Raw genomic sequence first — 13,408 nt, forward strand, 5'->3', positions numbered from 1 at the left:
CCTGTAAATTAGAAGAGGAATGTTACAAAGACCACATTTCTATACCACATTAGTGTTATGTGCCAAGTGATGTATACAACTATCAACCAATGAGATAAATTCATTAATTCTCATGGTATGTACACATCACTTGCCACATCAAATAGTACACAAAAAGTAGTACAAACAAGTGATCTCCCCAGCATTTTCCAAATTAAAATATATAGTAATGTTGCTTGTACAGAAAAAACTTCAAAAAAAAATAGACCACTCATCAGATCAAATAAAACACAAGCCCACCAATAGTCCCTATTCCCCTCTCCCGAAGCTACCAAGTATATGTATATACAATTTTTTTTTGTTAGAATGTATATATTAAAGACAAATTAGTGCACCAATTAATAGTAAATTGTCTTTCCTAACAACAAATACAGATCTTATAATAAGAAGAGCATGCATTAAGCATTTGTATAAATATGCATACAAATCAACATTTGTCTAGGTTTAAGTATCTTTCCTACACATTAACCCAAAGCTTAGGCATAAGAAAATGGTACAATATCTGCGCAATCACCGGAGGAAGAAATGCGAACAGAAATATCTCACAGAAGATGAAGAGTATTGTCACACCTTCCTAATTTTCTGTGTTTGCAAAAGAAAAAGGCCCAGGCTTCTCTCTTTCTTCTTCTTCTCTCTTCTTTCTTGTAGCTTCATATTTTTAAGCCCTCATCTCTTTTACTCTAACACCGGTTTGTCTCTTTTACGTAAGTCTTTCTCTCGTGTTGGTCTCCCTAGAATTTTATTTCCATTATTTATTTATATTCTTGTTTTGTTATTTAACATGTAGTTGCGATTGGTTTTTGTAGCTTCAACAAAATTATCTTCTTCAATCTCTAAGGGTTAGTACTCTCATTATCCATTCTCTTCATATTGTTTGTGTAATTGTTAAATATTCAATTTAAAGTGGAGATAGTCTGTTACATGCTAGCAGACCGACCCAACTCTCATTTATCTTTGTTTGTCAAACTTGTCTTTTTAAAATAAAATAAAAACATTTGTTAATGGCTATTCTTTTTAACCGCTTAAGTGGGCCCTTTGGTGATTTTAAATTCTTGTGATTGCAAGTTATTCGTAAGGGGCCGAGCTAAATCGAATATCAATGTTCTTAAGCTTGGCTCTTGTGTAACTTTTTCAAATTCGAGCTGGGCTTGACTTACTTCTCATACGAGCTGAGCTCTCGATGCCAAATTCGAAAGAAAACATAGTTGTGATTTGTCGGTTTTATTTTGTAATTTGTTTTGTAGTTCCATTTTATTTATATTAACATGTAGTTGTAATTGGTTTTTATAGATTCAAGAGAATTATCTTCTTCAATCTCTAAGGGTAAGTACTCTCTTCTTTAACTCTCGTTTCTCTATCTCCCAAACTAAATCTTTCGTAATATTTTATGTTCTATAATAAAACTAAATTGCAATATCTCGTTTGGCTACAGGAATGATAGTATGTGACAGAAGCAGTTTCCGATCAGATATTTGTATCATGAAAGGGGATGTAAGAACACACTCAGCCTCCTCTTCTATCTTTGTGTACGAATCCACACACAGAACTAGCTTCATAAATTACGTTGCAAGCATTCTTAAGGAGAAGGAAGAAGAAGAAACTGTCGAAGAACTCCAACACGAAAAGATCAAACCGTATACCCGAAAATGGGAAAAGAGTACAATGGACACCATCACTGAATTAAACCTCATTGCAAAGAAAGACAGTTTGATGAGCATGCAACACGAGTGTGACGTTCAACATGAAGTTCCAGCCGTGTTCTTCTCAACATCGGGCTATACCGGTAACTTTTTTCATGAATTCAACGATGGAATTTTGCCGTTGTACATAACATCCCAGCACTTGAGCAGCAAGATTGTGTTTGTCATTCTTGATTTTCATGATTGGTGGCTCAAGAAATATGGAAACATCCTTTCACAGCTGTCAGATTATGCAGTAATAGATTTTGATGAAGATACGAGAACTCATTGCTTCCCTGAGGCCATTGTTGGTTTGAGAATTCATCATGAGTTGAGCATAAACTCTTCACTGATGGAGGGAAATAAGAGCATTGTCGATTTCAGAAATCTTCTAGACCAAGCTTACCTCCCTCGAATCCATTCCCTAATTCGTGAAGAGGAGGAACGTAAAGCGCGAGAGAAGTTCCTTGAGTCTATGTACCACACATGGAAAATCCCTTTCAAAGTGGGGATGAAAGTGCATAAAACAGTACATCAACTGAAGATGCCTACACTCGCGATCATGTCTAGAAACGGATCGAGATCAATAATGAATGAGAACTTCTTGGTGAAAATGGCTGTGAAAATAGGGTTTCAGGTCGAAGTTTTGAGGCCGAAGCGCACCACAGAACTAGCGAAGATTTATCGGGTCCTGAATTCAAGTGATGTTATGATTGGAGTTCATGGAGCTGCAATGACACATTTTCTTTTCATGAGGCCTGGCTCAGTTTTTATCCAAATTATTCCAATTGGAACTGCATGGGCAGCAGAGGAATATTATGGTGCACCTGCAAAGAAGCTTGGTTTAAAGTACATTGGCTATGAAATTCTTACCACAGAGAGCTCACTGTATGATAAATATGAATTAGATGATCCCGTCCTTGCAGATCCAACTAGAGTGACAGAACAAGGATGGCAAATCACAAAGAAGATATATCTGCAAGGTCAAACTGTGAGATTGGATCTCATAAGGTTTAGGAAGCAGTTGGTCGAAGCTTATGATTACATCATTGATAGAATATGACTTTTATGTAAAATATTATACTTGTAAATCAATACTAATACAGCAATCTTCCCTAAGCATCTATGTATTTATCAAAGGGATTTGCCCTCAAGAAAGTCAATGGCTATGCTTTTATAAGGCTAATTGGGTCCTTTAGCCATTTAAAATTCTTGTCATCACAAGAAGAATGGGAAATGTTCAAATTGGTCAAATTAATTTAATCCAACTGTTATTGTGAAATGAAATATTATTTTTAGGGAGAATGTGTCAACCAGAGAAATAAATTAACAGAAGAAACTAAAATAAAATAAAGTAATTCAATAATTGATAAGTGATAAAATCTAACCTTGTTAGAATTTAAATTTTTTTAGGTTGATATATTTAAAAATAAAAATTAAGATAACATTTCAAAAAATCAATTGACAAAAAATCTATTAATGCGCAATCAAATTACTATGTAATAAACATATAGCCTCAAATACCATCAAAAAGATACATAGCCTCCATTAAAAGAGATTCTCTGATAGAGCCTGAAAATTTCCCAAACTTTAAAATAGACCATATTCACAACTTTTGTAGTTATTTATAGAGCCCTCATTGGCATGATCTTGCAACCTTGCAAACGAAGTGCAATTAGCTTTGCACGTAAAGTGCAATAATTATCTTACCCAGAAAATGCATTACCAATCTTGCATGTAAGGTGCATTAACAATCTCTCACATATGGTTCAATAACACAATGTACAGAGGTACATGTATAGTATACACACACACACATAGGGCACACATACAGTCTGGCACATTGTACAACGAAGAGGATTGAAACCGTAAAATCTAAACTTACAACTTACAACTACTTAGTAATATAGTTTAATGATATTTTTACGAGTAATGTTACACTTACCATATATTTGTATTATCATTTTTACTATCTCTCTAATAGATGTAGAGCTCACCAACAGAATATGAGTCACATTTCTATTAGAAAGATTATACAAATATGTGGTAAGAGTAGAATTTTTATTCACTTGTAAATAAGAGGTATTAGGTTCGGCTATCTACACACCATTTTTACCTTTCACACACCTCTTTCAATTTTCGACCGTTAGATCGAATGAATTGAAGAGAATCAAAGAATAGAAATTAACAAGAAGTGTGCACGCTACAAAACTTAGAACAAGTAGAGGCTAAAACATTTGCATCTATTAGTTAAAAATAGGGGCAAAAAATGAAGATTTCCGCACCTAATACTAAGGAGGGGCAGATATTAAATTTGCACCTAAAAAAGGTGTTGCTATTGATAAATAGAGACGAAAGGTTACATATTTCTGCCCCTAATAGTTATTATGCCATGTAGGCAAGTGTGACGTGGAAAAAACATTAGGTGCGGTTGTTGAAGGCTTTAGGGGCGATTATTAAGGCCCCTGCTTTAATAATTTGTATTTAATTGAGTTTTATTTGTCATATTGCACTTTGGAAATTGTTTTAATTGAGAAACGATTTCCATTCCATCATTAATTATTTGATACGTATTCTCACATTTTCAAAGTCAAGTATATTTATAATTCTTTTTAGTTCTTCAAAAATTATTATTCAAAACTAATATCATCACCAACCCAGATGAAGAAACAAGAATTATTGCCAACAAATTAATATTAAAGTTACATTCTTCAATTGATTAGATACAAATGCTACACGATTGGAATGATTAGTCAACGGGTCATCGATGGGTTAACGGGTCATGTCATAAATAGTCAAGCCTAATTGTAATTATTAGTTTTTGACATTTGGTTGTAGAAATGATTAGTTTTTTTATTACGACAATATTTTTATCATATATTGATGGCATAACGATGATATAATGACGACATTGTAAAATTGATCATTTCTGCAATCTAATGTTCAAAACTGATAATTTCAACTAATTGCCCTAAAAGCTCATAAGGCATGCGAAGTTTGCATAAAAAGCCTTATTAGTTATTGTAGGACACAAATCCATTTAGAGGAGCTTGGTTGTTCGGTTAGAGATCATTTATGCTGTCACACAGCATCATAATCTTTGAGTCGGACATAAGCTAATCTCATTTTGTTGTTTTTTATTTTTTATTTTTTTATACAACGATATTGAGCACAATAAGCAATCAATAATTTAATACAAAATATTCCATGTATAAGAATCGATGCGAATATATATGTGTGTAAAATAAAAACTTAGTCCCGTGGCTTCAGCAACATAACAAAAGATACAAAAAATTACAAAAACATTGGAAATCTGAAGAGAGTTGATTAAAGTGACAAATAGAAGGTAAAAAAATCACTAATCAATTGCTACTAAGATAAGCAAAGAGCCATCTTTGTGTATTGGTTTTCATTGAAATGATTCACTTTGATATGTATTTGCTGAAATAATCCTTTATAATGTCGTGATTGTATCATTATGGTATAGTCTTTATTTGATTTGTGTAAGCTTTTATTGAATTGATTCACTTAATATCTAGTGAAATAATCTGTTTTTATGATGTGATTATATTATTATTATGTCGCGGATATTTGAACAAACAAACAACATAAGTGAATCATTTTAGTTAATTGCTCGTTTTTATTATTTTTAAACGTGTGGTGGTCTTATTCTAATGTAAGTCCAAACGTGCAACCATGATGCTTGTTTATCTGCAAAATTCTTTCCTTAGTGGCCAATCCCACCATGTTCTCAGCACCAGGTCAGATCATTTTTCTTTTTTATAAAAGGGGATGAGCCAATAGTTTTATTAGAAAATTATTATTAGCATTTAAAAAATTTTATTTAGTATTTTAAATTTTTTATAATTAAAAAAATATATATTTGTGAAGAACGTAAAATATGATTTTTAAAATGTTAAGAACAGTTTCTTTTATTATTATAGACTACTTTTTTAGAAATTAAAAAAACTCATAAAGATATTTAAGTCTCTCTTTAACTACAATAATACGTATTATTAATATCAAGAATTTATTCCCAATCACTTAATTGAAGTGCAGGAGGTCAGAGCTTGATAGCCGAGTCTTAAACCTGCAGCAGCAGCCAGTTTGCCAACTTGGACACAGCTCTCCAAGGAGCGTGTTACAAAGCGCGTCGGAGAACGAGTTACACGATTTTCAACGGGTGCCAGAAAAAAAAAAGAGTAGCCGCAGCCAACCGAGGAAGAACCAAGTAAAAAGAAAAAAAGCACAGCTCTCTTTACATAGCAAGTCTGAAGCCCCAGCTGCTCGTTACACGCATTTGACTGCCAAATTTAATTTAATTATATTAAAATACTAATTTCAATATTAATTTAAAATAGAAAATACCAAACCTTGCAGAGACCGACTCCCTCAATTTAAGCGTTTGACAGCTTCTTTCCATTTCTCAACCCCATCAACTCGTCTTTCTCTCTCTAGAAAGCAAGAAGCAAGCAGCTTCTCAACGAAGAAAGTTTAGTATTCTAAAATCAATTGGTAATATAAAAAATAATCTAACCGCTTAAGTAATATTCTTCTTTTATTAATGTCGTATTCATTTTCAAAATCCTGAATATATAAAAAAAACCCAAAACCCCATATCCATCTCCCATCTCCCATCTCCCATCTCTCTCCTTAAAACGTAGGAGGAATCCAAGAAAATAGCATTGCTTTCCCTGCTATTTGAAATTCTCTCTCCATTTCCTCATCTGGGTTTGTTCCCATCAAACTCTTTTTCTCCTCTCTCTCTCTCTCTCTCTCTCTCTCTGTCTACAAAACGCAGAAAGCAGAAAAGCAGGGGACAGGAAAAATAAAGATCAAAGCTTTTTTTGTTGTGCATAAGAAATAATGGCGCGGTATCAGCGGCACCAGCACTACCAATGGAGAAAAGTTGAAAAGGCTTGTGCAGCCGCAGAGGAAGATGAAGAATCACAGACCACCACCTTTCTAATGGAGTTTGCAAACTCTGGTTACTATTACAAGAGAACGAGTCCCAAGCTTCTCTATCTCCTCTTCATCTCTTTCCTCTCTTGCAGCTTCATCTTGGCCCCTCATCTTTTCAGCTCCACCACCACTTTCTCTCACCTATGTAACTTTCTCTCTCATCTGTTTTTGTTCTTTTCTTTGTTCTTATCTTCCTGCATGTGTATGACGGTGGTGTTGTTTTTTGGGTTTTTGTAGATTCAACACCTGTGGAAGATATGGATGTAAATGTTCCCTTGTGTTCTTCAATCTCTAACGGTGAGTGCTCTGCATTTGGCTTTCTCTTTTGTTCTTGTATTCTCAAATAGAATTGATATACTGCTAAAGGTGGTCACTTTTTTTCGAGCGATCTTCTAATCTAATTTATAGTAAGGGGAAGGGGAAGTACTTGAGCTTGGGTCCCGAGCGAGAGCACTCCGCTCTACCCAACTTAACTAAGTCCAAGTCTGAAATTGGGTTTTGATTTATCATTCGCTTAGGCCCAATTTGGTTCATGAAAAATAAAGGGGAAGGAAAGGGAACAAGGAAAATTTAATGAACAAAAATGGGGAAGGATAGAAAATATATTGATAGGTTTATAAAATCTAGTACCGAGTTTTTTGAACTCTCTCTCTGTCTCATGTGTTTTGATTTTGATGAGAGATTGTAATCCCATCAAAAACTTCAAATGCTCTTGATAATTGATGTTTATTTTGGTAATACAAATTAGTTAAAAGTTGTCTCTGTGCCTTCAGGAACTATATGTTGCGATCGAAGCAATATTCGTTCGGATATTTGTGTAATGAAAGGGGATGTAAGAACGCACTCTGCTTCCTCCACTATCTTCCTCTACCGATCTACAGAAGGAAGTAGCTTCCAAAATCGCGTTTCTGATGTCGTTGAGGAAAATGAAGAAGATGAAACAGAGGAACTAGAGCATGAAAAGGTCAAACCGTATACACGGAAATGGGAAACAAGTGTCATGGACACCATTGATGAATTACAGCTCATTGCCAAGAAAGACACTCTAGGCATGCACCACCGGTGTGATGTGCAGCATGATGTTCCGGCAGTGTTTTTCTCAACCGGGGGATATACCGGTAATGTCTATCATGAATTTAATGATGGGATTATGCCATTGTTCATTACTTCCCAGCGTTTCAACAAGAAGGTTGTGTTTGTCATTCTCGATTACCATAATTGGTGGGTGATGAAATATGGTGACATTGTTTCTCAACTATCAGATTATCCACCTATAGACTTTAGTGGAGATACAAGAACTCATTGCTTCCCAGAGGTCACAGTTGGTTTGAGGATTCACGACGAGCTCACTGTGGATTCTTCACTGATGGAGGGAAGTGCGAGCATTGTTGACTTTCGAAATCTTCTAGACCGAGCCTACTGGCCTCGAATTAAAAGTCTTATTGAAGACGAGGAACGGGAAGCACAGGAAAAGCTGTCTGCATCTTTGGCATCTAAAAGCTCTTTCGAACCTGAGAGTGAAGTGCAAGAAGATCAGTTCAAGAAGCCTAAACTGGTCATCATATCTCGAAATGGATCAAGAGCGATAACAAATGAGAATTTATTGGTGAGAATGGCTGCGCAAATTGGGTTTGAAGTTAACGTTTTGAGACCTGACCGCACGACAGAGTTAGCAAAGATTTATCGGGCCCTTAATGCGAGTGATGTGATGATTGGGGTTCATGGTGCTGCCATGACACACTTTATGTTCATGAAGCCTGGGTCTGTGTTTATCCAAGTTGTTCCCCTTGGCACTGAGTGGGCAGCCAAGGAGTATTATGGGGAACCTGCAAGGAAGCTCGGCTTAAAATACATCGGCTACCAAATTCTAACTCGGGAGAGCTCGTTATACGCCAAATATGATAAGGATGATCCTGTTCTTAGGGATCCAGAGAGTGTAAACAAAATGGGATGGGAATACACAAAGAAAATCTATCTTGATGGCCAAACTGTGAGATTAGACCTCGGAAGATTTCGGAAACGATTGGTTCGTGCTTACGGCTACATCTTCCACAGGTTGAACTATCACCCCCATCTTCAATCACCGTAGTTCCGATGGTTTTACTTACATTCTTTACCTTACATAAATCATTTTGAAGGTTGTAGATGGCATAAAATGGCTACTAGGAAGATTATTGTTGGACATAAGTGTGACCTATGTACATTAAGAATTGCACAAAGACACTTGATTTTGGTAAATACTTACGATTTTTTTTGAGCAATTTTTTTCTTTTCTTCTTGCACCCTTGTACTTTTACTATTTAATTTTCTGCCTCAAAAGCAGCTTTTTCCCCTTTTAAGTGATTTTTGTAAACTAATTGGACTTTTTATTCTTTGATGTCTACTTTTGCTGAAAATTCAAGACTCCAATTTTTGTTTCTTTCTGCAATTTTCTTTTGTGGATATGTCTGTTGGTCTATAAGTGCAAGAAGTTTATGGGGCATTGTGTGTGTATATATAATGGTGGCATTGACTTATGAACACTGAAAATTGGTTGGCTCATAAATTGAGATAATTTGAGCATTGGTTTTGAACTTTAATTTTGTTGGAGTTTTAATCTGATTCTGAATTTGTCACAAAGTGGAATAATGGTTATTTTGGTGAACTCTGTTAGAAGTTAGAACTTCCGTCTTTTATGGTAGTCTTTTTAATTTGGATGAAAGATTTAACGATATCATACGTAAGAACCGTTGCTCCATGATAAGTTTAAAGATATACTCGAGATCAAAGCTCCTATTTGTCTAAACTTTGGAGACCAATTTTATTTATGAATTTAACCATGTTCCCTAGTTATATTTTCTGCAAGAGAAATGATCCTATATATTATTGGTTTGCATCTCTACTGCGATTGGCACATGCATTTGTTCGGCCAAAAACATTGACTGGAAACTAAACATCTTTATGCATTTAAACCCACCATACTTCCAGCGTTAGGCAGTCTGTAATCCCTTCTGTCTGCATCCCTAATCAAATGTTTCTGCATACAAATTTTCTTAAGTAAGGTTAGCAAAACCACCAGATTTTACTATCTAATCTTCCTTTTATATTTTTGCTAATTTTCTTAACAATATTGACTAAATAAGAAGATTCTCGTCTCCCAATCCGACAACATAAAATGCTTATGTTGTTGAATTGATTTGAGCCTTTGATCAAGTCGATACCCATATGAGCACGTGATTCAGGTTTTCAGATTGACAATATAAGTATTTATGTGATAATTTTGTCATATGAACACATAATTTAGATTTACAGTTTGACAATAGAAGTATTGAAGTGGCCACATCACAATACGATTACGTGTATGATTGTTTTTCTGTTTGCTAAACAACCAAACAAGTTCGTCATCACATGTGAAACAATAATGAAAACTGGGATCTTTCTATCTATTTTTATGAGTTATTCATACATATATATATATAGATGTATATATATATATATATATATAGATGTCGTACATATTCGCCATGCATGCGAATATAGTCAGTAGAATGCATTATTGCATCCATCCAAACCAAGTGCCAAAGCCATGGGAACGTTGTACTGGTGTCTCTTCTTGGAACTGAAAATGGCCATGCAGCTTTTCCGACTGCTTTTTATCTTTTACCCTGATGAGCAAATTCATCACTCATTGTGCACAAAAATGATTGCATTGAGATTGAGGCCATTTTGACATAAAAATATAAAATTAGCATCGTAACATAATTCTCACGTGTTAACAATTAATGAAGAATTGACGAAATTTTTATCTTTGGACTATATCTTAATGAACTTCACTATAGAAGTTTTTATCTTTATTTTTTTTACCACATAAACCATTTTTTAAATACTATATCACCACGAGGGCTAATAATCTAATTAGGACTTCTTTTATTTACTTATAAAGAAGACTTATAATATCGAACTAAGATATCACTATAACGGTATTCATAATTAATTACGCACAGTAATTGTCAATGACGTACTTTAATGTAAGTTTAAACTACCACTGCAAAAGTGTGTGAGCGTCTAAAAAAATATGTGTGTCGTTTCTCTTTTATAAACTAATTAATTATAAAAACATAGTCCCATCTTATGATAAGAATTAATATTGGGTTGCTTCCAAACACACCCTTGTAGAAGTACAGCAGAAAAGCTCATATGCCACACACTGCACAAGGTGGAGGGGGGGGGGGGGGGGGGGGGGAGCACATGCCACATGGTTTTACAATTTGTAATGGAGTGTGTTATCTACGCATTTTATTTTATTTCTCACACACCCTTTGATAATTTTTGTCCGTTGATTTTCTTCAATTAATGCGATTTGATGGTCAAAAATTAAAAAGATATGTGAGAGGTAAAATAGAGTGCGTGAATATCACACCCTTTTGCAATTGACATTGTATAAAAGGATCAGATTACCCTGACTAAATACTAGCCGTTGTGTGTTTTTTATTTTACAGATATCCTTGCATCATTTCACATCTCCTCTACAATTTTCAAAATTTTGTTTAGGCCTCTCCATGTATCAAAAGTTTTGATTTGGATTGTGATACAAACTTTATTACATAGACTTGATTAATAGTTTTTTTTTTTTTTTTTATTATCGCAGGTCGATTTAATATGAGAAACTCGTTACAGGAACCATTAATAGAATTTTGTCTAAATAGTAAATACAATGTCAGTTAGTTATGAGTTTGAGTGGCACTTCCGGCACACTAAATGAGTTGGCATTCCCAACAAATAACAATTTGACACCTAGCTATTTCATTTTTTTAAAATAAAAAAATGCCAAATGTTAGTCCTATGTAAATACAATTCCTAATCTAACCCTAATACGAAAAACTCTCAGTAACTCAGACCAGCAAACACATAAAACCCTCCACGCCGCCGCCATACCAGCAACCACCCATCTCTAGCGACGGTCGGTGAATTCATCGGCGACATTCGGTCTCTTCTCACTTACTTCCTCGTTTTCTCGCTCATCTTCCCTCCGTTTTCTCCTTCTCTTACTTCGACTTGGGACCCAAGATGGTCGACGGCAACTGCAATTCTTAAATCTGCTATCTCCGATCTAAGAATTAGTGAGGTCACTGACCTCCTGTATGTACTTATCCGGCGTAAAAGAGAGGAGGCGAAAGGAAAAAATGGAAGAGAAAAGGAGAAAGAAAGGGAAAGGGAGAGAGAGAACTAGGTGAGGCCGTGAGGAGCAAAAGAGGGATGGGTGGGGGTGAGGGTGTTGGGTGCAGAGGTTCAGAATCTGGGTAAACTGTTTTTTGTTTTTTTTTTTTATTGTTTTATATAAGTTATACGGGGCTGAAATTGGAAGTTGAAAAAAAATAAATTAATCCGGCTATCAACAAAAGCAAAAAGGCTAGGTGTTTGATGTTCATTGGTTTGGAACACCAACTGTTATCAGTGAGTTGGTGTTCCCGGTACCTAAATTTCTGGTAAAGGAGATCAGATTGCCCTGACTAAATAGTAGCCGTTGTGTTTTTTTATTTTTTATTTTACAGATAACCTTGCATCATTTCACATCTCCTATACAAGTTTCCAAATTTTATTTAGGCTCTCCATGTATCAAAAGTTTCGATTTGGATTGTGATTGCTAACAAACTTTATTACATAGACTTGATTAATAGTTTTTTTTTTTATTATTGCAGGTCGATTTAAAATTAGAGACTCATTACAAGAACCGTTAATAGAATTTTATCTCAACAGTAAAGACAATGTCAGTTAGTTAAGGAGTTTGAGGTTTTTTTTTTTTTTTTTTTTTTTTTTTTCTGATATAGGGATATATTTACACTAAGAGGTGCGAGATTAAATTAGTTTTGGACTAGTCATCTACGAGATTCAAACATAAAGTCTAATAACAATAATCAAGAAAATTTTCAATGCATAATTGAAGCTAGATGGAGGTAGGTGACGAGTTGATTCCCTCCTCAATTCATACAAATATAGAATTAGGATACAAGTACATGCTCGTGGTAAGTGTGAATTGTACTGGTTGATAGAGTTTTTTTTTTTTTTTCTTCTTCTTCTAAATCCACTTCGTTTCAAGTTTAAATCCTCCCCCTCCCCACTATAGGGAAAGAGCACACTATCTAAGTCACATTATATAAAATATTAATCTAGATACCTAGATCATGCCTTTTCTCTTGGGTTCTTAAAGATGTCAAGGATTTTGAAGACTTAAACTAATTTAAGTGCACATGTCCAAATCCCTAAAAGGTATACAATACACATTATGGAAGTGTTATACCACATGGGTTTTGGCCCCTTTTTTCGCATTCAAAAAGGAAGTATTATATTACACATTGCAAAAATCAAGTTCCAAGTTGCAACCAAAATTAAAGGAAACACATATTGGAAGTGGTGTTGCCCAAGAAAATCATCTTGAAAATTACTAAAGCTTGTAAATTCTTGGAGGAGTCGTGCCACTTGACCACAAAAATGAAAACAACAACGAAGTGTTGATGTTCGTTTCACTTTCAGTTTTTGGTTTCCATCGTTTTATATAGATAAAGGGAATGTGTATGAAGGAATGAGGATTGAAATAGTGAATGAAGGGTGGAGGGAGGGAGGGAGGAGGGACTACTGAACGAAAATTGTAATAAACAAAACTAGAAAAGATAACCGATTCAAATTTGATTTTAGTTTTCATTTTTAGTGTATTCTTCCACGTATATTTCTTCCGCCTCCTTCCCACCGTT

The 13,408-nt window shown here is 34.8% G+C and overlaps 2 protein-coding genes across 2 annotated transcripts; both read left to right on the top strand.

Moving 5' to 3' along the window:
- Positions 1–529: 529 nt before the first annotated feature.
- Positions 530–2,781, top strand: LOC137712145 (xylan glycosyltransferase MUCI21-like). Its single transcript, XM_068451278.1, has 3 exons — positions 530–743; positions 1,330–1,362; positions 1,454–2,781. The coding sequence occupies exons 1-3, from the start codon at positions 530–532 to the stop codon at positions 2,779–2,781; spliced, it is 1,575 nt and encodes a 524-aa protein (XP_068307379.1).
- Positions 2,782–6,307: 3,526 nt separating this feature from the next.
- On the top strand, positions 6,308–9,334 carry LOC137713560 (xylan glycosyltransferase MUCI21-like). The gene is made up of 3 exons (XM_068452870.1): positions 6,308–6,825; positions 6,918–6,977; positions 7,454–9,334. The coding sequence occupies exons 1-3, from the start codon at positions 6,585–6,587 to the stop codon at positions 8,767–8,769; spliced, it is 1,617 nt and encodes a 538-aa protein (XP_068308971.1). The 5' UTR covers positions 6,308–6,584; the 3' UTR covers positions 8,770–9,334.
- Positions 9,335–13,408: the final 4,074 nt, after the last annotated feature.

The sequence above is a fragment of the Pyrus communis genome, chromosome 13 (assembly GCF_963583255.1).
Source record: "Pyrus communis chromosome 13, drPyrComm1.1, whole genome shotgun sequence".
NCBI lineage: Eukaryota > Viridiplantae > Streptophyta > Magnoliopsida > Rosales > Rosaceae > Pyrus > Pyrus communis.